The sequence below is a fragment of the Pleurodeles waltl genome, chromosome 8, assembly GCF_031143425.1.
Source record: "Pleurodeles waltl isolate 20211129_DDA chromosome 8, aPleWal1.hap1.20221129, whole genome shotgun sequence".
NCBI lineage: Eukaryota > Metazoa > Chordata > Amphibia > Caudata > Salamandridae > Pleurodeles > Pleurodeles waltl.
The window spans coordinates 400642907-400669596 of record NC_090447.1 but is presented as its reverse complement, the minus strand read 5'-3'; the positions used below and the strand labels follow the sequence as shown (position 1 = coordinate 400669596).

Sequence of the window (26690 nt, the reverse complement as noted above, 5' to 3'; positions counted from 1 at the left end):
CTGTGGTCTGAAGGTGGGAGATGACTGCCTGGGGTGAGCCCGCTTTCTACAGCCTATAGTCAAGGAAGGGAAAGACTAGAATCCCTGACCTTTGCAGATGACTTGCAACCACTGCCATCACTTTCGTAAATACTTAAGGGCACTGTTAAGGTTGAAGGAGAGCACTGAAAACTGAAAGTGCTCCTGGCCAACTGTGACTGCAGGTAATGCTTGTGGACAGACAGAACAGTGATGTAAAACTAAGCGTTCTCTAAGTCTAGCAATACCATCCAGTCTCCTTGGTCCAGACAGACAGGACTTGCTCAAGCATGAGCATTTTGAATTTCTCCTTTTTCAGAAAGAGATTGAGAAGGTGCAGGTTTAAAATAAGACAAAGACCCCTGTCTTTATGGGGCACCAGAAAGTAGCTGGAATAGCAACTACAACCTACTTCTGACCCCCTTGGACAAGTGAGCTAACACCTCCTGACGAAGTAAGGAGAGGTGGTCTACCATCAGCTTGTCAAAAGGAGATGGCATGGGTGTAAAGTCTGTCACAAAGGGGAGGGAGTAGGCCCTTTGAACAACTGCAAAATGGTGCTGCCATGGGGCATCAGTGGTGCCGGGGGCGTTGGCACTGAAGTAGGCACTGGTGAAGCTCGAGCTGGCTTGACTGGGGCCAACCAGGACGACCACTCTGGATTCATCAATGGATCAAGGGTCCCGACTGATGCCAGGGGTGAACCAGGGGGGGCCCCTCCTAAGCCTACAAGGCCCAAAAGCTCTCCAGCGGGTACTGGCCACCCAAATATGAGATGCATGGCATCATAAAATTTGCATAACTGTGCAGGGTCGCTCCGGCTCCCATAAACTCTGGGACGTGCGGAGACAGCTCAGGCGCGGACCCCACCACAGAATTAGGCCTGCCTTGAGTGCTGATGCTCCCTTCAACTTCTTGCTCTTCCTGTGCCTGTGAGACTTACCTGATTTACCCAATAACCTTGACTGCGACATTGAACACTTGGAGTTGCTCCGCATGCTATCTTAGGACCTTCCTTTCAACCAGGATTGTGAGCATTGCGGCGTCGCACACATAGAAGCTTGAGAGACCTCTACATCAAGGCTTGGGGTGCATGGCAAGGCAATTGATGCTGGTCTTGGTGTCATGGTTGTGGTCCAAGCACCAGAGGCCGATCAAATATGGGTCTATCACCAACATTTGTGAGTGACAGGCACTACAGGGTTTGAAACCAGCTTGCCTAGCTAACTTCCTGATGCACCAGGAGACAAAGTCTCGAAACAATCTTGACAGAAAGTTAAAGAAGGTCAGTCAAAAACGATTGGGGGTAGCTCTTCTCCATTTCTATGCTGAATGGTGTGGAAAGAAAAGGACTGACATCAACCAGTCAATCAGGAATTTTTAAAGCTCACTACTCACCTGTGAGGGTCTCAAGGCACTGAGAGGGGGGGGGGTGCTGCTACTGCTCGAACAGCCAAGTCTTGAGAAGTTTCCTGAAGTTAAGGAAGTCTTTGGTCTGGCGCAGGTGGGTGGGAAGAGTGTTCCACGTTTTGGCAGTGAGGTGTGAGAATGATCTACCGCTGGTTGTAGTTCTGCATATGCGTGAGACGGTTACGTGAGCGAGGTCGGCGGAGCGGAAATGCCAGGTTGGGGAGTAGAAGAAGAGTCGTCTGTTGAGGTATTCTGGTCCAGTGTTGTGCAGTGATTTGTGAGTGTGGGTGAGGAGTTTGAAGGTGATTCTCTTGTTGACTGGGAGCCAGTGCACATTTTTCAGGAGGTCTGTGATGTGGCAGTGGCAGGGGATGTCCAGAATGAGGCGTGCGGAGGCATTCTGGATGCGTTGCAGCCTCTTCTGGAGTTTGGCTGTGGTTCCTGCGTAGAGGGCATTGCCGTAGTCCAGCTTGCTGCTCACGAATGCTTCGGTGACTGTTGTTCTGGTTTCAGTGGGTATCCATATGTAGATCTTTCGGAGCATGCAGAGGGTGTTGAAGCAAGAGGATGAGGAGGTGGCGTTGACTTGCTAGGTCATGGATAGTAAGGGGTCCAAGATGAATCCTAGGTTGGGTGCGTGGTCGGTGGGAGTCGGAGTGGTCCAGAGAGTGGCAGGCCACCAGGAGTTATCCCATGCAGAGGGGGTGGAGCCGAAGATGAGGACTTCCATCTTGTTGGAAATTAGTTTGAGGCAGCTGCTCTTCATCCATTCGGCAATGGCCTTCATTCCTTCGTGGAGGTAGGTCTTGGTGGAGTCCTTGGTGAGGGAGAGGATCAGCTGGGTGTCAGAGTATGAGATTATGTTGAGGTTGTGGGATCGGGCTATGTTAGCGAGTGGGGCCATTTAGATGTTGAAAAGGGTCGGGCTGAGGGACGAACCCTAGGGTACTCCGCAGATGATTTTAGTGGTCTCCAAGCGGAATGGGGGAGGCGGACTCTCTGGGTTCTGCCAGTGAGAAAGGAGGTGACCCAGTCCAGGGCTCTGCCGCAGATTCCAACATTGCTGTGGAGTGAGCATAGGGTGTGGTGGCAGACGGTGTCGAACACGGCCAATAGGTCCAGGAGCATGAGGGCCGTGGTTTTGCCGCCAGTATTGTTCGGATGTCGTCGGTGGCGGCAATGAGGGCGGTTTTGGTGCTGCGGTTGCTGTGGAATCCGGACTGGGAAGGGTCCAGGGTGCAGTTCTCTTCAAGGAAGCGGGTTAGTTGCCTGTTGACAGCCTTCTCTATTACTTTTGCCGGGAAGGGGAGCAGGGAGACAGGCCGGAAGTTCTTGAGGTCCTTTGGGTCCGCCTTGGTTTTTTTGAGGAGAGCATTGATCTCTGCATGTTTCCAGCTCTCCGGGAAGGTGGCAGACTCGAAGGAGCTGTTGATGATCTTCCATAGTTGGGGTGCGATGGCGGAGCTTGCTTTGTTGAGGATGTGGTGAGGGCAGGGGTCCGACGGAGAGCCGGTGTGAATGGTGTTCATGGTTTCGATGGTGTCGTTGACGGGGGTCCAGGAGAGTAGGAGGTTGGTCGGAGGTGACTCTGTGTTGTTGGTGTTGGCCGGGGGGTCTGGGTGCTGAAGTTGTCATCGATGTCTGCAATCTTGCGGTGGAAGTAGGAGGCTAAGGAGTCGCAGAGGGCTTGGGATGGCTGGATGTCATCGCTGTTGGTGCTGGGGTTGGAGAGTTCCTTCACGACGTTGAAGAGCTCCTTGTGGCTGTATGTGTTGTTGTTGATTCGGTCTTTGAAGGCGGTTCTCTTGGCGGCTCAGATGAGTTGGTGGTGTCTGTGGATGGCATTTTGAAGGCTGTGAAGTTGTTCAGAGTCTGATCTTGGCGCCACTTTCTTTCGAGTCTTTAGCAGCTTTGCTTAGATTCATGGAGGTCAGCAGTAAACCAGAAGGCCTTTCTGTCGGTGCGTCTGTTGGAGGGATTCTTGATTGGGGCAAGAGTATTGGCACAGGTGTTGACCAATTGCCTGAAGTTGCAGGCAGCTGCATCAGTGTCGGTGGTGTCGATTGGTGGGTTCCTGGGAGAGGGTCACGATAAGTTGGTCTTCGGTGACCTTGTTCCAGCTGCAGTGGGGGATCCGTTGTGGGTGGTGGTGTGTTGCGGGTTTCTTGAAGGAGAAGTGGATGCAGCAGTGGTCTGTCCAGAGGAGTTCGCTGGTGTGGCTGAAAGAGACATGATTGCTGATGGAGAAAATAGGGTCGAGTGTGTGTCCTGCGGAGTGGGTTGGTGTTGTGACGAGCTGTTTGAGGCCGAAGTTGGAGAGGTTGTCGAGCAGCGTGGCAACACTATATAGGTGCCACGCTGGGGTGGCGCCTATATAGGCACCGCAGACTTCAATTCTGGAGAGATGATGCCAATTATGTTGTATGGAGCCAACCGACACCACCTACCGGCGTAGGGGTACTTTTCACAACAAAATTCCAGATCAAGTCTGATACCTGGGGATTATTCTAAGGAAAGGAATCTGCATCTAGAAGTCTCTATCAGATGTTACACACACCTGGCAGATCTCCTCAATCTGAATGGAGAACCTCATACTGTAAAGTATAGGATTTTTTTTTAAAGTTTATTAAAGTATTAAAAAAATAATGAAAATAGTTTAAAGTTAAAGGTTCAAGTTAAAATAATTATATATATACATATATTTTTTTTTAAAGTAGTGCACATTAAAAAAAGCTACTGTTAACAGAATTGTATTTAATTATCTTAAGTATATTAAATTACATACAAATTATTATTTTAAAGATTTATTTAAAAAAAAACTATCCAAAGTAAATTTTGTATATATATTACGTAGTAGAAGTTACTAAACATTTTATAAATAATTAATTTTAATTAATTAAATATGTTTTTAAAAATTAATTTACATTTACTTTTACTTACAAAAAGTAATTCAAATATTTTAAATCTAAAATAATATTTATGAATTATAGTTCAAAGGCATGACAACACGAGGCAGATTTGTCAGGCAAACCAAGACGAAACGATGGGGAAGGATTCCCCAACAGTTATTAATTTATCTGAACATCAATTAACTGCGGCTGAGTGTTCTCTTTTGGAATTGGGTTTATCCTTTTGTCCCACGGCTGATTTGGATTTCTGTCGGACTAGAATTGATCTATTTCTTTTTGTACGTAAATGAAAACTCAGAAAATTATTTTTACAGCAAGCAAAAAAGACAGATGGTATAGATTCAAATAGGATTTCACTCACAACCACTCCCATAACTCCTGAATTGACATTGAGTGATGTGGATGGCCTTCTAGCTTTGGCCAGTTTGGCCGAGATGAGTACTTTGGATTTGAGTGAACGTGAATTCCTTGAATCTCTGGACATAGAGCTGGGCCGACCTGAGTTCACGCATTTCAAGCTAAAATCTAGGTTTAATCCATCTACGACTCATGATTCTATTGCTACATTTCATGAAATTGTAATTCGAGATTTGTTTCAGGTGTGGCACACTCTTAAACAGAGGGACAGAGAATCGAATCTTAACTTTGAACAAAGGAGAGCTTTTAAGAGTTTAACTGATGACCATAATATTGTGATTAAACCCTCAGATAAAGGGGGTAATGTGGTTCTTTGGGATGTGAATCAGTATTGTAGAGAAGCAGAAAGGCAATTTAATAATTTAAGAGATTATGAGATAACTACTGTGTCTAAGTATAATTGTTCGATTGACCGGTATCATACTAAACTATTCGATTGCTCAATACAGATGAGTATTTGTTTCTTTTGGTTAAAAAACCGATTGCACCATGTTTCTACATGTTACCAAAAGTCCATAAAAACTATCATCAACCTCCTGGGCGACCTATAATTTCTGCTAATGGCAGTCTTTTGGAACGTACATCTATTTATTTAGATTTTTTCCTCTTACCATATGTGTTGGCCTTACCTTCTTATTGTAGGGATACTATGGATTTTATTTCTAAAGTTGAGGGCATTCCCTGGGAACCTAATTTTTTGCTGGTTAGTCTGGATGTGGAATCCTTGTACACTTCTATCCAGCATGACTTGGGGATTCAAGCATGTAGATTTTTTTTCGCGATAGACCCCTTAGTAAATATGATCATTCCATGATGTTATTAGACATGTTGGATTTTTGCTTAAGCAATAATTTTTTTCTATTCCAAGACACTTGGAATCGTCAGTATGACGAGGCAACTTTCATTGTTTTCTAACAGAGTGTGCTGCAGTACCAGTGGGAGGCTTGTGTACTGCTGGACTTACTTCATCTCTGAGCTGGAGTACATTTGCTACTATTCTGTGATCTTTCAGGCTGTAGTAACTAAAAATGCCGTTTGTGAAAGGGAACAGGCTTAGGGCCTGATACGACCTTGGAAAATGGGATACTCCATCACAAACCTGACAATATCCCACCCATCGTTTTACAAGTTCCATAGGATATAATAAAACTTGTAATATGGCAGGCGGGATATCATGTTTGAGACACAGTGTCCTATCTGCCAAGTTCGTAATCAGGCCCTTAATCTTTTGAAGGTGGGTGCATGCCTCTCCCTAAACCCTTCTCTTGCCCTTCCTTACTCATCCCCCAACCCCACCCCTTTTGTCATAAGCATTCCCCATTTTCCAACCACTGCAGCAGTCAGGGCAGAAATCTCTGCACCAACAAGAAAAGGGAGGCAGAGGCATAGACCTTTGTTTGCAGACGCGTGAATAGCATTTTGTAGAAGATTAGTAGTACTAATATAGTACTACTAAATGTACTACAAAATTCAGTTTCTGAATAGGCACCATTATGTTTGAAAGCACTGTTACACAATTTAGGGTTATGGCTTGAATATGGTTAAGGTGAGGTGTAAGAAAGCACCATAGTCCTGTAGTCCTTCGTCACCACAAACCTTTCTGACGCAATAATAACGCTGTAGATTGTCATGTCTGTAATCACAAGTAAGACACTGCATAAATTAGGCAGAATCTACTTGGGTGCAATTTAGCGAAAAAAGAGTGTTTCAAAGATGTCTCGTTGCCGATAGGTTCAAGTGGCATACAACTGTGAGGTAGGTCCACAAGGAGAATTAATAGGCATTTGCTGAAGCTCAAAGTGATACATTATCCATATACACGAAGGAAGGTGTTCTCGTTGTACATGATGTGCACAATGCAGGAGGATATAATGCAGATGCAGTTTAATAATGGGTGTGCGAAGGAGTATACTGAGAGGAGTGGCAATAACACACAGTACAAATATGATGCACACTGACAAAGTAGTATTTTTTTTAGACTTAACAGTGCTTGGGAATGCACTTGCTGCACCTATTTAAGCCCTTAACCTATCTGAGAGTACTAACAGACCTGGAAAAGATAGTGCAGTGAAGCGCAGCAAATCACGAACATTTTACCAGGTGTGTGGAGGCAGCAATGCATGTAAGAAATAACCACAGTTAAGGAAACAAATAAGTGTAAAGTGAAAATTAAGTTAGACTTTGTGCATCTATTTTCTAACACTACACATGTATAACGGCCACAACACAAATGATAAAACTTTAGGCTTAGGAAAATGACAGTTTGTCGCCACTGTAAGGGGAGGTCATACGGGCACGTAATATGCAGTTTACGGATGGGCTATACTTACGCATTTCATACATGATTTAGCAAAAGGGTGTGGGATTTTTCCACAAAAACTGTACTTCTGCATTAATATTTTCATTCTATACATTGACTTCACAAATGAGTACCGACGTATAGCTATTGCAATTGAAAGTTGATAATTATAATGTCTTTTAGTTTGTTTTTTCTGGCTTGGGCTAACTAGGCCTCAGTTAAACCTCATCTCCATCTTTGTTAAAAGGACTGCTGAATCATGAGGGTCATTCTGTCTTAATATTTCCTCACTCCATAAAACATGCAGCAAGATGTGCACTGTTTATTTTGTATGAGGTATTGTTGTTGAAGACCTAGCTGGAAGAAGTGTTTTGCTACTTTCAGGGCTCTTCCTAATAGCACACTGTATCGCAATCATTCACAATTGTTTTCTTTTGTTTACCTAACTAGTTTGTTCTGGCACCCCCGGATGGGATTAGGTCAGAAGCGGTGAATCAATATTCATGTAGTGGGTCAGTGTTTAGATGGTAGGATTATGTGACGTTTTCAAAATATGAATTGTGATTTGTTGTAAAAAAAAATCTCACACCATGCGATCTTTGCAGTTTCATTAATTTACTATGTTGAAAACCTCTATATAAATCCTTGAATTTGGGGCTGAGGCAAATCTTTTGGGTCTCTACTAGGGATGATGCCCAATTTTCTATTGATTTGCTGCACACTTGAGACTTAGCCTATTTCCTGATTTTTGTTCATTATTGTGTTAGTCTGTATTTGAAAGACTTCATGGCAAATAACTTCTATGCATTTCAATGAGATTACTGAAGCATTAGATTTTTTGCATGTGTTGCATTTTAAACCTTGATAAACCTAAATTCCTGATCTTGAACTCCCTTTTGGACTCATTCCTTTATTACTGACTGTATTTTGAAATGCTGTTTTGAATCTTGTCTTCGGGATACATTACTTCACAGACTTTGTGGTTAACAAATTCCTGACACCCGTAATCTAGGTGCACCATTTAAAGGGAGCGTGTTTACACTCTGCTATGGATGAGCATGACCGGGTCCTACCAGAACACACTGTCCATGTGGGCAGTGCGTGATATACTATGCATGCTGTGGACAATATAAAGGAGGCACCACGAGAGCTAATTCAAATGCTTGTAGGAGAGATCAGAATACATCAGTGACTTGTTTCTGTTAAGTGTAAAACTAATAAAGAAATACAGAAAATTCTAGAGGTAGCAGAGGGGCATAACCTAAACCACGTGTAAAGGTAGTTATGCTTTGAAAAGATTCCCCTTTCATTCCCATACCTTGATGAATTAGACACCAAGAGCATGCCATGAGTGCCTAAGTGCATCAACATAAAAACTCTTGGAGGTCTCTCATACTTTGAATTTTAGGATAACAAAAATAGTGCGAGGTATGAAAATGCCAGCATCCCATGGTTCAAGGTGAACTTAACGTGGGCAGATTTTTCTACAATTAATTTCCTGGGTTCACACGAGGCATGCTCAACGCACTGCCATATACAAAGCTGTTCAGCACAGATGTGACCTCGAGAACCTTCTTTAGGGGCTATTTGAGCATTGCGGCAGCTTCCTGCCTAAGCCTCGTTACCACCAAGCCCCTGGTTATTTTATTTGATTTGCTGATTCACCTTTCTCTCTGACAACCTACCTGGCCCCATAAACCTCTTCTCTTGCTATCTTCTCCACTTCTATGGCTTCTTTCTTAAAATCTGGAACCCAATTGCATGTCAGATGGATCCCTCTTTGAGGCCCAGTCAACTCATTGCCACTCGCTTCCCTTTCTGTTTACCACACTCTTTCTTTATCCCTCCCAGCCCCCCAAGTCTGCACCATAGTCAGGGTGCCATGTTTTATGCACGAAATATGTGCTGGGATAAGTGAGGATGGTGACAAATATGCAAGACATTTTCTGCACCCAAATACGAAGCAATGGTGTGCTAATGTGTTGTGGTACAACTCTAAGAAATATCTGAGTGAACAAGTCAACCCCAAACAATATTTTTGTACTGTTCTTGAAAAAGTGATGTTTTTCTAGCTTCTACTCTTTTAGGTGTTTGATAAAGTTTTGTACACCAAGCATTGCAAGGTGAAATACCGAAAAAATAATCAAGTCCAAACCAGTACACTTCTTAAATGAATAACTATATCTCCTGAGATTTGAATATTGCACCCTTTTGTACAAAGGTCGAGTGTTTTCATTTTCAAAAGCAGTGACATCTAACAACTTGGCTTCGTTTTTGAAAGGCTCCCTAAGGGTTTCAGAACGAATTTAATAAAGGGACATCAAAGAGTCCCCTTATTTAATATTCAGCACCAGATGGTGTTGTTTTCGTTATTTTTCTGTTTCACTAATCTCAGACATGAGTAATTCAGAAGGTAGTACAATTATCATGCCCTTTACAGCAGTTTTATCATAAAAAGTTAAAATACTTCTTAACAATTGAAACAATTATGAGCCCAAATAAAATATTTTCCCTTTAATTCAACCACTAATAAGACTTGAAATGTAGCTAAATCTAGCTAGCGACTTTTTCAACAGAAATCTGGATATTGCACTGCCTCCATCATTTAATATGATGTGTTCATAGAAAAAGCACAACATAACTATGATATTAGATTGGCTGATTAAGGTAGTAGGATGACCGTGTCTGATGGGTTCAACAATTGGGCACTGTTAGAAATTGGGTCTTTGGTTGGCAGTCAGGTTACCCGCTGTCCAAGCAAGGTCCCTCACTCTAGTCAGGGTAAATCACACACAATCCAAATTATCCTGTGCCCACCCTCTGGTAGCTTGGCACTGAGCAGTCAGGCTTAACTTAGAAGGCAATGTGTAAAGTATTTGTGCAATAAATCATACAATAACACAATATAGCACCACAAAAATACACCACACAGTGTTTAGAAAAATATTTAATATTTATCTGGATAAATGCAGGTCAAAACGACTAAAGATGCAATAAGTAAATGTTGAGATAGCACTGAAAAGTGATATAAAGTGTCTTAAGTCTTTTAAAAGCAAACAAAGTGTCTTTCAAGCACAAAGTCCCTGGTTTGCGTGAAAAATCTCCGCAAAGAACCGCAGAGAAGGAGAAGCGTGGAAACAAAGGGATGTGCGTTGATTTCTTGGGCCGCATACGGAGATGCGTCATTTAGTTTTCACACAGGGACGGCTGTGCGTCGATTTCTGGCGCTAGGTCGTGGATCCTCTTCGGGTTGCGGGGTTTGCAGATGCCCCGGGGACGGTGCGTGGATATCCTGCACTGGCAGGACAAAGTCACAGTAGCTGCGTCAATCCAGTGGGCGTTGAGGCAAATTTTCTACCGCAGGGCAGGTGCTGCGTCAATTCCTCTCTGGAATTCAGGTTGCGTCATTCAGGCTTGGCTGTGAGTCGATCCAGTGGGGCGTGCGTCGAATTTCCGGTTGCTACGCTGGCGCTGCGTCGATCTTCTCATTGCGAAGTCCGGCTGCATCGTTCCGGTTCGGCGTGCAGTGACATTATCACTTCGGTGCAGGCTGTGTGTTGTTTCTGGCAGGCTGTGTCGAATTTCGCCACACAAGGAATCCTTCTTAAAGAGATGAAGTCTTTTTAGTCCTGAGACTTAATGGAACAGGAGGCACGCTCTATCCAAGCCCTTGGGGAGCACTTCTTCACCTCAGCCAGAGAACAGCAAGGCAGAAGGGCAATAGAAAGGCAGCAGTCCTTCACAGAAGGCAGTCAGGTGAGTCCTTTGGGTAGTCAGGCAGTTCTTCTTGGCAGGATGCAGGTTCTGGTTACAAGTTTCTTCTCCAGGAAGTGTCTGAGTTGGTAGGGGCAGAAGCCCTGTTTATATACCTAAATGTGCCTGTGAAGTGGGGGAGACTTCAAAGAGTGGCTTAGAAGTGCACCAGGTACCCTTTCAGTTCAATCCTGCCTGACAGGGTCCCATTAGAGGGTGTGGCAGTCCTTTGTGTGAGGGCAGGCCCTCCACCCTCCCAGCCCAGGAAGACCCATTCAAAATGCAGATGTACGCAAGTGAGGCTGAGTATCCTGTGTTTGGGGTGTGTCTGAGTGAATGCACAAGGAGCTGTCAACTAGACCCAGCCAGACATGGATTGTAAGGCACAGAAAGCTTTAAGTGCAGAGAAATGCTCACTTTCGGAAAGTGGCCTTTCTAAAATAGTAATATTAAATCCAACTTCACCAGTCAGCAGGATTATATATAACCATTCTGGCCAATTAAATATGACCTTACTACTCCTTTCAGATCAGCAGCTACCACACAACCAATGTATGAGGGCAGCCCCAATGTTAGCCTATGAAGGGAGCAGTCCTCACAGCAGTGTAAAAACAAATTTAGGAGTTTTACACTACCAGGACATGTAAACTACACAGGTACATGTCCTGCCTTTTGCCTCCACAGCACTCTGCCCTATGGGTTACCTAGGGCATACCTTAGGGGTGTCTTATATGTAGAAAAAGGTGAGTTTTTAGGCATGGCAAGTACCTTTAAATGCCAAGTCGAATTGGCAGTGAAACTGCACACACAGGCCTTGCAATGGCAGGCCTGAGACAAGATTAAGGGGCTACTGAAGTGGGTGGCACAATCAGTGCTGCAGGCCCACTAGTAGCATTTAATCTACAGGCCCTGGGCACATATAGTGCACTGTTCTAGGGACTTTTTAAGTAAATTAAATAGTACAATTGGGTACGATCCAATGTTACCATGTTTAAAGTGAGAGAGCATATGCGCTTTAGCACTGGTTAGCAGTGGTAAAGTGCGCAGAGTCCTAAAGCCAGCAAAAATGAGGTCAGAAAAAGAGACGTAGGAAGGCAAAAAGTCCCGGGATAACCCTGCAGAAATGCCATTTCCAACAGGCACCAATGCAACTAAAAATTGAGTCACACAGACATGCTATCAGTCCATTCTGAGTGTATTATTAACAATTTATATCTATGCTCTGATAGAACCTTATCTGTCTGCAGACTGGCTGCAAAGGTGGAGTAATTATTACCATATGACAGTTACACCTTTATTCGTATGAACCTTTATTTTGAAATAGTGATATAAACGACAACTAACTCGAAGTCATCTGGGTCACTTTGACACAGTAACTGTGTGTTTTCTCTGGCCACATCAGCTTTATCTTGTGTAAAACTCCTTCCATTAAAGAATGCTACCAATATAAACAACTCAGGCTTTAGTTAATGGACCATCAACGATGATTAACCCTTTAGCTGCTGGGCCTTGACCCCCCCACCACCCAGTGCTGAGCCCTTTCTTTGGCTATTTGCGGGAGTTCACGCTTAGGCCTTCATAACTTTTTGTCCACATAAGCTATCCATGCCAAATTTGTGTCCCTTTTTCTGACATCATAGGGATTCTAAAGGTACCCAGAGTTTGTGGGTTACCCTGGAGGAGACCAAGAAATTATCCAAAATACAGCTAACATTTTTTATTTTTTTTCAGAAAATGGGACAAAAGGGCTGCAGACGAAAGCCTTTGTGTTTTTCCCTGAAAATGGCATCAACAAAGGGTTTGCAATGGTAAAATCACCATCTTCTCAGCTTTTAGGAACAGGCAGACTTGAATCAGTAAACCACATTTTTCAACACAAGTTTGGCATTTTACTGGGACATTCCCCATTTTTACTATTTTTTGTGCTTTCAGCCTCCTTCCAGTTAGTGACAGAAATGGGTGTAAAACTAATGCTGGATCACAGACAGCTAAACATTTCTGAAAAGTAGACATAATACTAAATTCAGCAAGGTGTTATTTGTGTAGATCCTTCAAGGTTTTCCAACAGAACGTAAGAGCTGAAATAAAATAGAAAAATTGAGGTGAAAAAAGAGCCATTTCTGTCCATGTTTCTTCTAGAACTTTTTCCATCTATAGCAGATTTTTGAAAGCAATATACCATTACGTCTGCTGGACTCTTCTGGTTGCGGGGATATATAGGGCTTGTAGGTTTATCAAGAACCCTGGGTATCCAGAGCCAATAAATGAGCTGCACCTTGCAATGGGGTTTCATTGTATACCGGATATACAGCAATTCATTTGGTGAAATATAAAGAGTCAAAAATAGGTATCAAGGAAACCTTTGTATTTCCAAAATGGGCACAAATAAGGTGTTGACAAGAAGTGGTTATTTGCACCTCTCTGAATTCTGGGGTCCCCATTATAGCATGTGAATTAAAGGGCATTTATCTTGTTCTTCTATTCTCGCAATACAAATGGTACCTCACTTGTGTGTGTAGGCCTAGTGCCCACGACAGAAAACGCAACATGGACACATCACATTTTTACACTGAAAACTGCTGTGTTTCTTGGAAAGTGTCTAGCTGCGGATTTTGGTCTCTATCTCAGCCAGCACCTAGGAAAACCTACCAAACCTGTGCATTTCTGAAAAACTGGACACCTCGGGAAAACAAGGATGGGGTAACTTGTGGTGCTCTCACCAGGTTGTGTTACCCAGAATCCTTTCCAAACCTCAAAATTTGGCCAACAAAACACTTTTTCCTCACATTTTGGCGATAGAAAGTTCTAGATTCTGAGAGGAACCACAAATTTTCTTCCACCCAGCATTCCTCCTAGTCTCCTGATAAAAATGGTACCTCACTTGTGTGGGTAGGCCTAGTGCCCGTTACAGGAAAGGCCCCAAAACACAACATAGACACATCACATTTTTCTTATGAAAACTGACCTGTTTTTTGCAAACTGCCTAGCTGTTGATTTTGGCCTCTAGCTCATCTGGCTCCTCGTGAAAACCTAGCAAACGTGGACATTTCTGAAAACTAGACACCTAGGGGAACCAAGGATGGGGTAACCTGTGGTGCTCTCACCAGGTTCTGTTACCCAGAATCCTTTGCAAACCTCAAAATTTGGCAAACAAATACTTTTTCCTCACATTTCGGTGATAGAAAGTTCTGGAATCTGAGAGGAACCACAAATTTCCTCCCACCCAGCATTCCCCCAAGACCCCTGATAAAAATGGTACCTAACTTGTGTAGGTAGGCCTAGTGCCTGTGTCAGGAAAAGATCACACAACAGTCAATGTTAGTCCTTACATGAGGACAACTGTTGAACCTGGGGTGCTCCATTCATGATGCAGGCACTAGGTACAGGCATTCAAGTGGTACGGCGTTTTTATCAAGACTGGTGGGGAAACACTGGGTGGTAGGAATTTTGTGGATCCCAGCATATTCCTGTAGTTTGTGTGACAGAAATGCAAGAAAAAATACAGTTTTTATTCAACATTTCACCTTTGCAGGTTATTCTGGGTAAGAAAACGTTTGGGAATCCACACAAACCATACCTCTGTGAACTCCCCCGGGTGTCTAGTTTTCAGATATGTCTAGGTTTGGAAGGTTCCGCTATATGGCCACCGATCACAGGACAAAAAACGCAGGTGCCTGCCTTACAAAACCAGGTTGTTTTGTGATAGATAATTTTGATGTCTGCACAATACAATTTGGGTGGTGGAATTTGGGTCTGAACTAAAATGGGGAGCTACCAAGAGAGCTCTCTGTCTGTGCTTGCTGCCACATGCACCTGATCTCTGGGTTGGGCTAACCCGCTATTGTCCCACTGCACAGACTGTGCTTGCAAAGGGACAGCAGGACTGTCCTCATCACCTCCCTCAGAATCACTGGAAGAGGAGTTGTCGGATGGGACTCCTCCGACTGAAAAATCACTCCCAGAGTCTGCGCCGTTGTACTATCCCTCAGATGCTGTCTCAGTATCTGCTGTCTCAGTCTCTGATCCTACGTCAGAGCTGTCCTCTATAACCCGAGTTAGGGCTTGAGCAGCAGTAATCCAAGGAGACGCAATCTCTGCTACTGGCTAAACTGTAGCCTAGCCTACCTAGACAGTCACAAAACTGCTGGTGGGTGTGTGTGATGCGCGCAACAGTAAAGGTCACCTTACCTTCGCTTCTTCCCTCAATCAGCACGTTCTCTCAAGACACTCAAAAAAACAAAAAAGGCACACTTTTACTTCACATTGTCAGATACCAATCATCACAGTCTTTAGCTCCTCTGGCGCCCGGTCCAACATTAATTATTGGTGCTCCCACTCACATGACCTCCTCCTTAGATTCCATTACTACCACCCAGTAAAAGTGCCCTTCATCTCTCCATAGCCTCTCTTGCACATACATTTCATTTGTATTATAGGGCAAGTAATGGCCGGCTTTACTAATCTATTCAGCTACTCACATAAAGTACAGATTCGATCTTTGCAGTAGGCATATAAACCTTCTGCGCTACTTTATGTCATCAAAACTGTCCCTAGACAAAAGTCCGATCCTTTTCTAGCAGAAACATCATCCCAAGAGTTATTTGACTTTTTTATTGCTGCCTAAAAGCCACAGTTGAAACGCATCAGTTGAAGTATGTGCATTGCTTTGAAGACACAAGGTGCAGGAGAACTGGTGGCGAATATATGTAAAGACATCACTTTTATATATGGGTGTGGTTTCCCTGGGGACCGATCGCAGCCCCCAGAGAAACCACACATGCATTGACAAAAGTGATATATATATATATATATATATATATATATATATATATATATATACACACACACACATATATATATACACACATATATATATATAGATAGATAAATATACATATATAGTGAGAGAAATATATACATCTCTACATATAGATAGCTATCTAAATAGATATATAGATCTATATAGAGATATATATATATCTATATATAGATATGTAAGATCACAAGAAAACAACAGCCAGCCAGGGCAAAAATCTGGATCCCAAAGAATACAAAGAGCCACAAGAAAATGTAATATCCAAGAAAGAAGTGACTCAAACAGATGATCTCATTAAAGAACAAAAATATATTTCTACTACAACGTTTCAGCTTCCGCCTTCCTCAGGTAGTACAAGATGGTTTAGCTGAAACGTTGTAGTAGAAATATATTTTTGTTCTTTAATGAGATCATCTGTTTGAGTCACTTCTTTCTTGGATATATATAGATATGTATATATATATATATATATACATATATATATATATATATATATATATATAGATCCATATATATTTTTAACAGCTGTATGGTTTCCCTGGGAAATCATACAGCTATTAAAAAACAATTCCTCACGGGCATATATATATATAAATATACATATATATATAGAGAGAGATATACATCTCTACATATAGATAGCTATCTAAATATATATATATATATATATATATATATATATATATATATATATATATATTTTTTTTTTTTAACAGCTTTATGGTTTCCCTGGGAAATCATACAGCTATTAAAAAACGATTTCTCACGGGCAACTCCCTGTCAGTTTAATTTTTTGTTCTTCAATTTTTTAATATGTTTTCACTCCCGCACCCCCAGGGGTAAACATTTTTTTTAAAATGCCCCCAGATGTGGGGCGGACCGTTTTCAAAGGCAACTCTCCGCTCTCAATCTGTACAATTGTAGATGGAGAGTGTGCAGGTTCAGGAGTGGGACACTGCCCTGCTGCTGCAACAGGAGATCCTACCGAAGGGAAAGCCTGATTAGAGGAAAGATGCTCATGCTCGGGAGTTCAAGATATCATACTCTCCATGCGCAAAAGGAAGCCACCATTATGACCTGGGCCTGGTTGGTCCTGATCATCTTTGGAACTTGGGATGTAGTAGTATCAGTGAAAAGGCGTACAGGAGTCCTAACTTCACTGGAGATGAAATGCGTCTCCAAGCGAGAGCTGCCTTGGAAATTCCAGCATGAAGAAGTGATGACTTTGCACATTCTCTGACGTGGTGAATAGATCTTAGCAACATTTTCTCCACTCTCTGAAGAGACCTTGTACCACCTTCACAGGGAGATGCCAATTGTGATTTGTGAGGCATTGATGGCTGAGTTAGTCTGCCCTGGCATTCAGAAATCCCCTCCCCTCCCATTGTCAATAGGCCAGCAAAACCCCTGATGTTACAGCCATGTTCAGAGATGCAGGGCCTCCTAGCTCAGGGTCCATGACCCCACCCTGTACTGCATGTCGCAATACCACATGACGGTGGTGTTGTCCGTGAACACCTGAACCAGTGTTCCACTGATGGAAGGAAGAAAGAATCTGATGAAAGGTGAATCACTGTCAGTTCCAACAGGTTTCTGTGGAGCTGTGGTTTTGCGGAAGACCAGAGTCCTTTGATGTCCACCGCACCCAGAAGTGACACATCTGTCACACCTGTGAGCTCTAGGTGGGAAAGGGAGAGGGCTCTGCTGCTGGCCCAATTGTGGTGTGTTAACCATCACTGCAAATCATTTGCAGTTCCTCCAATATCTGGACCAGGTTGGAGAGATTCTCCTGATGCTGCGCCACTGGGACTAAGAACCCATTGCAGAGTCCTCATATGCCAACTGGCATGTTTCACTAGCATGATGAAGGAGGCCATGAGACTCAACAGCCTCAGAATCAGCCTCACAGAAATTCAGGATAGAGCCTGAAACATTGAAATTATAGCCCCAATATTGTGGACTTGCCATTCCAGAGGAAAGGACTGAAACTGCACTGTATCCAGAATAGCTCCAATGAAAAAAAGCATCTGAGAGGGGCCAAGGTGTGACTTCAGCATGTTTATAGTGAACTCCAGTAAATGCAGGAAGTTTGGGATAGTCTGGAAGTGAGAGACAACTTCCTAGGGGGAACATGCCATCACCAACCAGCCGTTAAGCTAGGGAAAGACTGGAACTCCGACCTCCACAGATGTGTTGCAATCACTGCCATCAGCTTGGTGGACACTCAAAGGGCACTGATAAGAACAAAGGGGAGCACAACAAAGTAATAATGCTTGTGGCCCACCGGGAACTACAGGTAAAGCTTGAGTGCAGGACAGGGATACGGAAGTAGGTGTCCTGCAAGGCCAGTGCTACCATCCAGTCTCTAGAGTTGCTGGCTGACAGAACCTGAGCCAGAGTGAGCATCTTGAACTTTTCCTTTTTCAGGAAGTAGTTGAAAGAGCATAGGTCTTGTATAGGGTGAAGGCCTCTGTACTTTTTTGCCATCGGGAATAGCAACAACAAACTACTTCTGATACCAGCACCCTCTCAATGGCTCCTATGGCCAGTCGAGCCAACACTTCTGTAGTCCTCCATCAGCTGATCAGGGGACGGTGGTAAAGGTGGGGGGTGGCCGATCCTATCCATTGGTGTAGGGAATAAGCCGGGATTCATTTTCAAGGTTGAGGTCTTGACCACTGGCTCTCAGGGGTGGGAAGGCAAGTGAGAAAGGTTGGATTCCAGCAGCAGGGCAGTGGTGGTGGGCGATTGTCCTGTGCACATTGAAAGGTAGTAGAGGTTCTGCAGAGAACACCCTAAGTTGAAGCACCTTTGTCAAGACATTGGGCTTGATCTCTTACATGGCCAGCATCTGATCCAGGACCTCAGCAGCCCCTCAGACTGCCAACAAAAAAGAGGACCCTTCCTCTGTAGCCACCATGGGAGGAGAGAGGTGATCAGTGTCTGGTGAGGTATTCAGACTACTGGCATCAGCCAGGTCCTCGTACTGGTTGTCCTCAGCCATGGACTTTCCTAGGGGGGTTGGAATAATCAGAGGCATCCTCATATCCCCACCATTTGTGTTCTTCAGTGGGTGTTTTGAGAAAATAGGACTTAATCTCCAATTCAGGCCATGTGGGCCTGATCAGCGCCGGAACCAACATCGTGCAACGCCAGTCCACCTCTGTATTAGAGTCGGGAACCATGATGGGTTCAGACTCATTGCTGAGTGTCAAAAACACTGGGAACGGTGACACTGGAACAGTCCACAGAGGAGGTTGCGTGACTGGGGCCAATCAGGATTCATCAATGGGTCCTGCGTGTTTGACTGGCACTGAGGTGAACCTACCATCGGAAACCGAGTCAGAGTCCCATTTGAACGAAGGGGGCCTAAAGGCGCTCTAAAGGGCTTCGACCACCCAAGATGAGGATCATGGCCTCATAAATTTCTCAAAGTTGGTTGGGGTTGCTCTTGGAAGCTCTGGGAAGTGCGAACCAGACCCAAGCTCAGGTGTGGGCTCCACAGGGATGACTAAGGAGTGTGGCCCGAAATTTGGCTTTGTTCCCCCACCTCATCTAATAAATGGGACCAGCAAATAGAGGTCTAAGAACACTTCAAATTTTCCTCCTATGGAACTTACCTGAAGAAGTCCAGAATGTGATGGTGAACAATGCATGCAACTCAAAGAGGAGTCCTGGGATCTCCCTCATGAACAGGACCTGGAGCAGTGTGCAGTCATGTGTTTAGTGACCAGAAGCTTCATTGCCTGCTTATTGATGGTTTTTGGATTCAGGGTTTTACAATCTGAACAGACCCTTGGAGTGGTCATCCAGGCACACCAAGTGGGGGCCTGTCACCGACATTTGCCTGTGACAGACACCACAAAGTTTAAAACCAGTAGGTTTTTTGGGAGACCTACCTAAAAAAAAGTAGAAAGAAGGCACATTGATTGTCGAAGTCGATTAAAAGGTTGAAAAGTCAGTGAAAAAGTGACTGAGAGGAGCTTGATTCACACTGATGGTGTGGAAAAGAAATAACTGAGGTTAGTGCACTGGGATGGCATCTAAGTAGACATCAGGCACTTCACTCCTGATGTGGACGACTCTAATGACACCACTCGATCCCAAATGAGGCCACCTGTCAGTGCACTAGGAGGCAGCTCAAAAAACTTTCCGGATCGTCTGATACCTGTGGAATATCCTAAGGTAAAAAAACTTTAGCTAGAAGTCTCTATCAGATATCACAAAGCTTGAGGCTTTTCAAAATTCTTACAGTAACATAGCTAATAGAGTAACGGACCTCATTTTAATTTTACCCCCATTTAAGAAATAGGAAAATTTTGACCGATTTGTGAAGCTTGTATAGACCCAATAATCTTAGCAGACATTAAAAAAGCGATAGGCAAGCACTGTCAGTATGCACCACTAAACACATGAAAACTGCTATTTAGTGAGAGAGTGAACACAGAGTGTTAATTTATTTATACTCAGGGAAAACATTAGATGTGGTTTGTCCTTGATTCTGGGGAGTTATGAGCAGCTGATAAATCCGAGTGGAGGGGTCGCTTAGGGTTGTTGAGAGGGACCACGATGCAGAGAGGGTTGCATAGGACAAGGCACGTGCCTAAGACACATTGTGAAGCATAGCAGCCCCTCCACCCCCCCCTTCAGTCATGGTGAGTGAAGAGGGGTCTAAGCTGAGTGTTTGCTCATTGTTGTCCTCAAAGGTCTGAGACAGTGTACCCACGCCCAATAATCCTGGCTATGGTGACACTGGGAATTGACCTGAGCAGTGTCTCTCCACTGGATACTGCTTCACTCACAATGAAGATCTACATTGGGGATCTACACCTTCGATTAACCAAAACACTCAAAGATGTATTCCAAGTTCTATTTATAAGGGATAGTTACTGGATGTCGGATGCATTCACCTGAAAAATGATCAGGTCATGTTATCAACCCAGATTCTTTAGTGTAGCTTGGAGCCCCTCCACCTGGAATTACAGCAGTATGCCATTGGTACATACAGGGCCACTGTGTCTATCAGAGTGGAAGGATGGACCAGGCCTCAATGTGTCTGTGTCACAATGTTGTCATCCACTTGGGTCCCGTTTCTTCCCTGGACGACCCTTCCAGGTGATGACTTCCCAATGGTGGACCCTGAAGGAGTCAGCACCATTCGGCAGAACTTGACTCTTTTATGCCACATAACATTCTGTCTCAATTAGGCTACAGGCACAATTCCCATCCATCTGATAGATCAACTTTGTGCACCGCCATGCTGATAGCGAGGTTCTGCCCATGCTCCTCGGACCATTCCTTTTGCCAGGGGTAACATGCACGGCCATTTCAAAGAATTGTTACCTTTTCAGGGATGCAGTGGCATGCACAGAGCACATAGACCTATCTAACCACTCCAAGCAGCCCAGTGATTCACTCGTAGGAAGGGATCCCACAAAATAAATGCAAAGAATTATAGAAACACAACATACAAAGTCCACACTTGTATGCTCCGGAATTAAACAAATATGCCACTGAACAATGAAATAGAAGAGATGTGTCAATATATCTACTGTGCCATGTCCCAACTGTGTTTCAGCATTATTGAGGTTCTGCTCTACACTGTGTTATACTGCATGCTTGCTTTGTGAAATTATACACATGAAATGGGAACTGCACCAACTCTGATAACTGTCAACTATATTGTGATTGGTCAGCTCAGGTAACAGTAGGCCACTTTGCTCACCCTTTCCTAATCCTGGGATCAGTCAACATCAATAACAGTTTACAGGCATTAGCAAATCATTGGTGCATCTAAAACCTACATTAAATTATACAGTTATCAAGGTGTGAAGTCGGTGCCTATTCTCGTGCACCAATATTCAGCGAAAATTTGAAAGAAAAACTAAGCTGCTTAATAATTATTGAATGGTGACCCTTATTTAATGTTCATAGACAGCCAATTACTGTTTATGATTTAGCTTTCTCCTACCATAGATGAGCAGGATTTGATCAAGTGATTGACCTCACATTTATTGGAGATGACTTACTGTGATTTTTATTACAAAGATTCCATTGCTTCTTTGTCGCACTAAATTACCTCAAGTTCTCGCCTGGGGACAGGAAACCATGGTTTCACCTGGAAATATTTTTTTTTAAATCTTGCTGTCCAGTGTTTCTTTCTCAATTTTTTTAATGTTCCTATTCCCCCACTCCCACTTCACTGTAATTTGGACATGCATCGTCCAGCACGTCCTTGTGGTTGGTGCGAAAGAGGTCCGATGGCCATCAAGTCGCCAAGAGGGAAAGAGTATTAAAGAAATAAACTCCAAGTAATCAATGATACTAATGAGCATTCTTACTACTACGAGCCCTGCCATTTTATTTATTATAGCCCTAACTTAATTAGGATTTAACAAGCAGTAATCCCTCCTTAATGGACGTTTCAAAATGAATACACAGAGACTCCATAGCTACAAAACCCGTCTTTAATCACTGCAAACCTAGATAAACTGGACACCTTCTCCAGGAAAGCTGTTCCAAACATATCAGAAAAAGATACCCTCAGGGTATAGTGTTGGGCACAGTAATACATTCTGGCTCTATCAGACATTTTACACATATTTTAGAGAGAACCACTATACACACTCTACGTAGGATCCTGCAATCCCTCGAACTGACCTACCTAGAACTGAGAAAATTGATGCCTAGTTGCCATACATCAATAAAATGGGCATAATCACTCTATATTGACAAACACCCTATTTACTGAAATGATATCCCATACTTACATTGAATCATGTAATCTGCTGCTGTACACCCAGGTCTCTGGCTTTAGGGTTGTGTGAGCAGTGCAATTGCACCTGTCACTGAGCTGCACACAGTGGGGCGGCACATTAGGGAGGAGGGAGCACTGTGCTCAGAAATAACATGGGTTTAAAAGCAGATTCTACTGAGTTCCTTGTGTGTTCAGCAGTTTTCAGGCAACAATAAAAATATCAAGATAACTCTGGTGAGTAATGTTCCTACTGAAGAGTGATCGGAATTTTAGCTAGTGTCAGTTTTGACTCATCCTAAAGTAGTGCAGAAAGCTAATGTCCCTGCTGTAAAGAACATCTACCATGTAGATTGTAGAACTTTATTTTATGTGGATAGCTCAGTGGGTTGGCTCCATCATTTTCACAGCGCAGGGATGCGCCATATTCAATTGAATACAGCGCACCCCTGTGATGTCCCCTGCACTGGCGCTAAATTTAGCTGCCAATGCAGGTATCCTTGCACCAATGTGCAAGGATGTCTGTGTTGAGGGGTTTGATGGTTTATGTGCCGGAAGGTGTCCCTTCCTCCACATAAAGAATCACTAATGGCACTTCAATTTTTTTTACGCTATTGTGTCCCAAGGCCAAAATCCTAGTGCCATATTTACAAAGTGGTGCAATGCATGCATTGCACCACTTTGTAACCCTTTGCATTCCCCATTAAAGGGGGCCAAAAAATTTTGATAGGAAATCTAAGAGATTTTCTTGTGTCATTTTGTACAGCACACACATGGTGGCAGTAGGAGGGCACCTAGGGGTGCACCTAGGGGTGCAGGGAAAGTGGCATAAATCTGCCCCTAAGGGCCTGATTAGGAGTTCGGCGGATGGTTTTAACTGTCTGCCGAACTTCTGACGGGGAGGTTGCCACCACGCTGGCTATGTTCCCGTCTGACCCATTACGAGTTTCCCGTTGGGCTGGCGGGTGTAAACTGAGGTCTCCGTCCACCAGCCCAGTGGGAAACTGGCAGCAGCATTGTCGCCGGCTCGTAATCGAGCCAGCGGTAATGCTGCCACCACAGGGTGCACCGGCACCCTCGCAATGTTCACTGTCTGCACAGCAGACAGTGAACCTAGCGAAGGTGGTAGGCAGCGAAGATGCAAAGGGCCCCCCCCTTGGAATCCTGCACCTGTTCCCCACCAGCCTTTTCATGGCGATAAAGCTGCCATGAAAAGGCTGGTGGAAAACAAGGTCTTATCAGCAGGGCGGCGCTGCATGCAGTGCTGCCCTGGCTGATTCCGACCTCCACGACCGCCAGCCCGTCAGCATCATGGATCCCGGCAGTGATGGCAATATCCTGGTGGTCTAACCACCAGGGTCTTAATGTGGTTGTCAGACCTCCAGCCTCGTAATGAGGCCCTAAATGCATAATGCAGTCCTGGTAGGTCCATAATTTACCAGCAACAAAAGGCAACCAGCTGGACAGTGACTATTTCATCATATTGCAGAAGGCCTTCTTTGAACAGCAAGCTAATGCATTTTCCACTCTGTATGTAAGCAGGACAAGGAACAAACAGCTCTACTCTAAAATAAACCATGTTGTTAACATGGGTAAGTTCAAAAGAAGAGCGTTGTGAGTGTTTAGCTATTTTGTAGATGGATCCCTGAGGGAGGGAAGTGCTCCAGAACATTATCACAATCACAACGCAACTTAAGTAGTATTTATCTTTGGTCATGCTGATAAAACACTGATGAGGATGATTGAGACATAAGTGGTTTTCACATGAAGGTGTGCAGTCCAACGTAATGAGAGGGTCAGCCTTGATGATTTTATACTTGTGACTGTCCAGCCATTCACCTGATAACCTTACTGGCTCATCTACCACAAGAACCTCTGAAAGTGTGTATGAGACATGTCTGTGAAAGGTACACAATTAATCATTCAAGGCGTGCACTGAACAGTTTGCTACATTTTACCTGAAGACCTTTCACCCAGAACCAGGCATTCTCCAAATTTTCTTCATTAACATCAGCAAGGTTCTCCTTCCATGAAGCTACACGTGCATCAAATTTAATGAAATTGAACTTGTCTTTGTGTCGTAGCTGCTCCTGTTAATGAGAGAATGTACGTATTACCAATATGTTTCCTCAACTAAAGGAGAATATATTTACAGAAACTGCATCAGACTTAAGGAGCTACTTGGAGTTGGGCTGTAAATATGTCAAAGATTGGCAGATGTCCCACCCACCAAATTTAAAATGTATAAACGGATACAGGGCAGAAGGGATATCACCCAGTTAAAATCTAAATAACCCTCTTAGTATCAAAGGGTGCTGTATTGCTTTGAGTCATGCCCTTTCCTGGGATTGATCAGAACAGTATTGATATTTCTGTGACCCACATGTAAATGGCACATTACATCTTAATTTAATTAATCTAACCTGCATTAGTTGGAAGATCTTCTCCTTCACCAGCAACAGTTTGTCTTTCATTGACTGAGATGTATCGATCAAAATGCAGACTTGATCTTCCAGCACAGTGCCAAAAAGTTCTCTGCTTCCTTGCTGCAGCCATTTGACCCTGTTTATAAAACCATTCCACGTGTCATTGGTAATGTTCAGTATATTTCTCTTTCCACAAACAGAAGTCTTTTATACTCTGGGGTAAGATTGTTTGTCCATTGACAGTGGAATCTCCTATTAGCCTTATCTGTGCATCTTACCTTTATTTGGCCAGCTGTTGTTGAGTTTTACATACTACTTTTCCAGGGTCAGATACACTAACAGCTGGGTCAGAATTGTATTGAAATGTTTAGCGAATCCCTGTGGATGTTCATCTTCCGAGGAAGACCTGAGACCTACATCAACCATGTACAATCAAAGCACTGGAACAAGTAATGTGTATCTCTTCATATGTATGCTATTTGATAACCTAAAGACAGAGGCCAAAAATTCAGTACATTTCAAATGTAAAATTGTGGTGAGGTGGAAGCAAGACCACAATGATTAATATTGCACTTGTGGGTTTGAAAGATAATTTGACTGGAAAAGGATCACAGGAGAGAACACTAAACATTTTTAACAGGTGATCATTCAGAATTTAATTTTCCATTAAATAACTGCCACGTGGTCTCATCCACTGTTGCCAGTTCTATTATCAATGTATATGGTATAGTCTAGAAGCAAAACAAGGAACACATCAGAACCACAGGCATAGTCCACATGTTTTATTTAGTGGTTAAAAAAATCAATGTTCTACCCCTCAATCGAATAAAACATAGAGTTCACATACATTGAACACATAGAAAGGAACAAGCTACACATGGTGTGTACTTGTTGCCATTGATTGTTTTCTTTAGCACATGATGGATATTGGTGTTGGAAGGTCTGGTATTCAGTTGGAATCACATTCCTGACTCTGACATGTCCCCCTAAAGGGTGGAAATCTGAGGGGGCAATCACACCAATGCACTGGCTCCACAAGCAAGCAGTCTCAGGAAGGATAACAATCGGATCTTCAGTAGATATCATAGTTGCACTCTGCATGTCAAATTGACCATTACCCATTGGAGCCACAATACCCCTCAATCCTTCAATTGGCCTAAAAAAAGTTAAATAAAAGTTCATGATCAGATGAGAGTGCATGGCAACTTGCATCATACATTGTTGGCTTTCACCACAAGATCACCTGAGAGCAGTCATCAAATTGATGTGCCCCGGAGACATCATGTAGGAATTGACAGTGATGCCAACAGCACAAGAAGTAACAACTGCAGCAAGAGTTTGAGTGGTTCACTATGGCAGATAAAGGTGAAAGAACACTTTAAAAGTAATTTGCTAAACAAGAGAGAGTATGGATTGAGATCAGTCTCAGTAGTAATGGAATGCTTGAAAGGGAAGCAGTGATTTTCAGATACCAAGTACCATTTGTAGAAGTGTATGTATGTACGTATTTATCACACTTTACAACATTGCTTAACTATAATGTGACTATTGGCTTGTGAAGAATCCTCCAGCCAGAGATGACAAGGATGCATAATTAGTTTATTATTAGTAGTGTCAGTCTGTGGCAGATGTTGTGCCAGCCTCCCTTAGAAGGACAAGTGATCCCACTGCAATCTGTCTTAGGACTGAGAACCTAATTATGAGTTTGGCTGTCCAAGGCCCGCCAAACCAGAAGTGGCGCTTGGACCACTGCACTCCTGATGATCCAACCAGCAGATTACGACCCTGGCAGTCAGAGCGCCAGGGGACCATTGCCTCCACCAGGATCATGGATCGCGACGGGGTGGTGGCGGTCGCAGTCGAGTTCAGTGCTGCTGTGCTGATCATG

At 43.6% G+C, this 26690-nt stretch overlaps 1 protein-coding gene across 3 annotated transcripts in view; it reads right to left on the bottom strand.

The window, feature by feature from the left end:
• The window catches only part of VWA3B (von Willebrand factor A domain containing 3B), an 829217-nt gene that overhangs the window by 603208 nt on the left and 199319 nt on the right, over positions 1–26690 (bottom strand). For all 3 annotated transcript variants that reach the window (XM_069204269.1, XM_069204271.1, XM_069204270.1), the window contains 2 exons: positions 24800–24938; positions 24335–24466 (listed from right to left, as the gene is read on the bottom strand). In XM_069204269.1, the coding sequence (XP_069060370.1) occupies positions 24335–24466; positions 24800–24938 (271 nt within the window). The remainder of the gene's footprint in view (positions 1–24334; positions 24467–24799; positions 24939–26690) is intronic.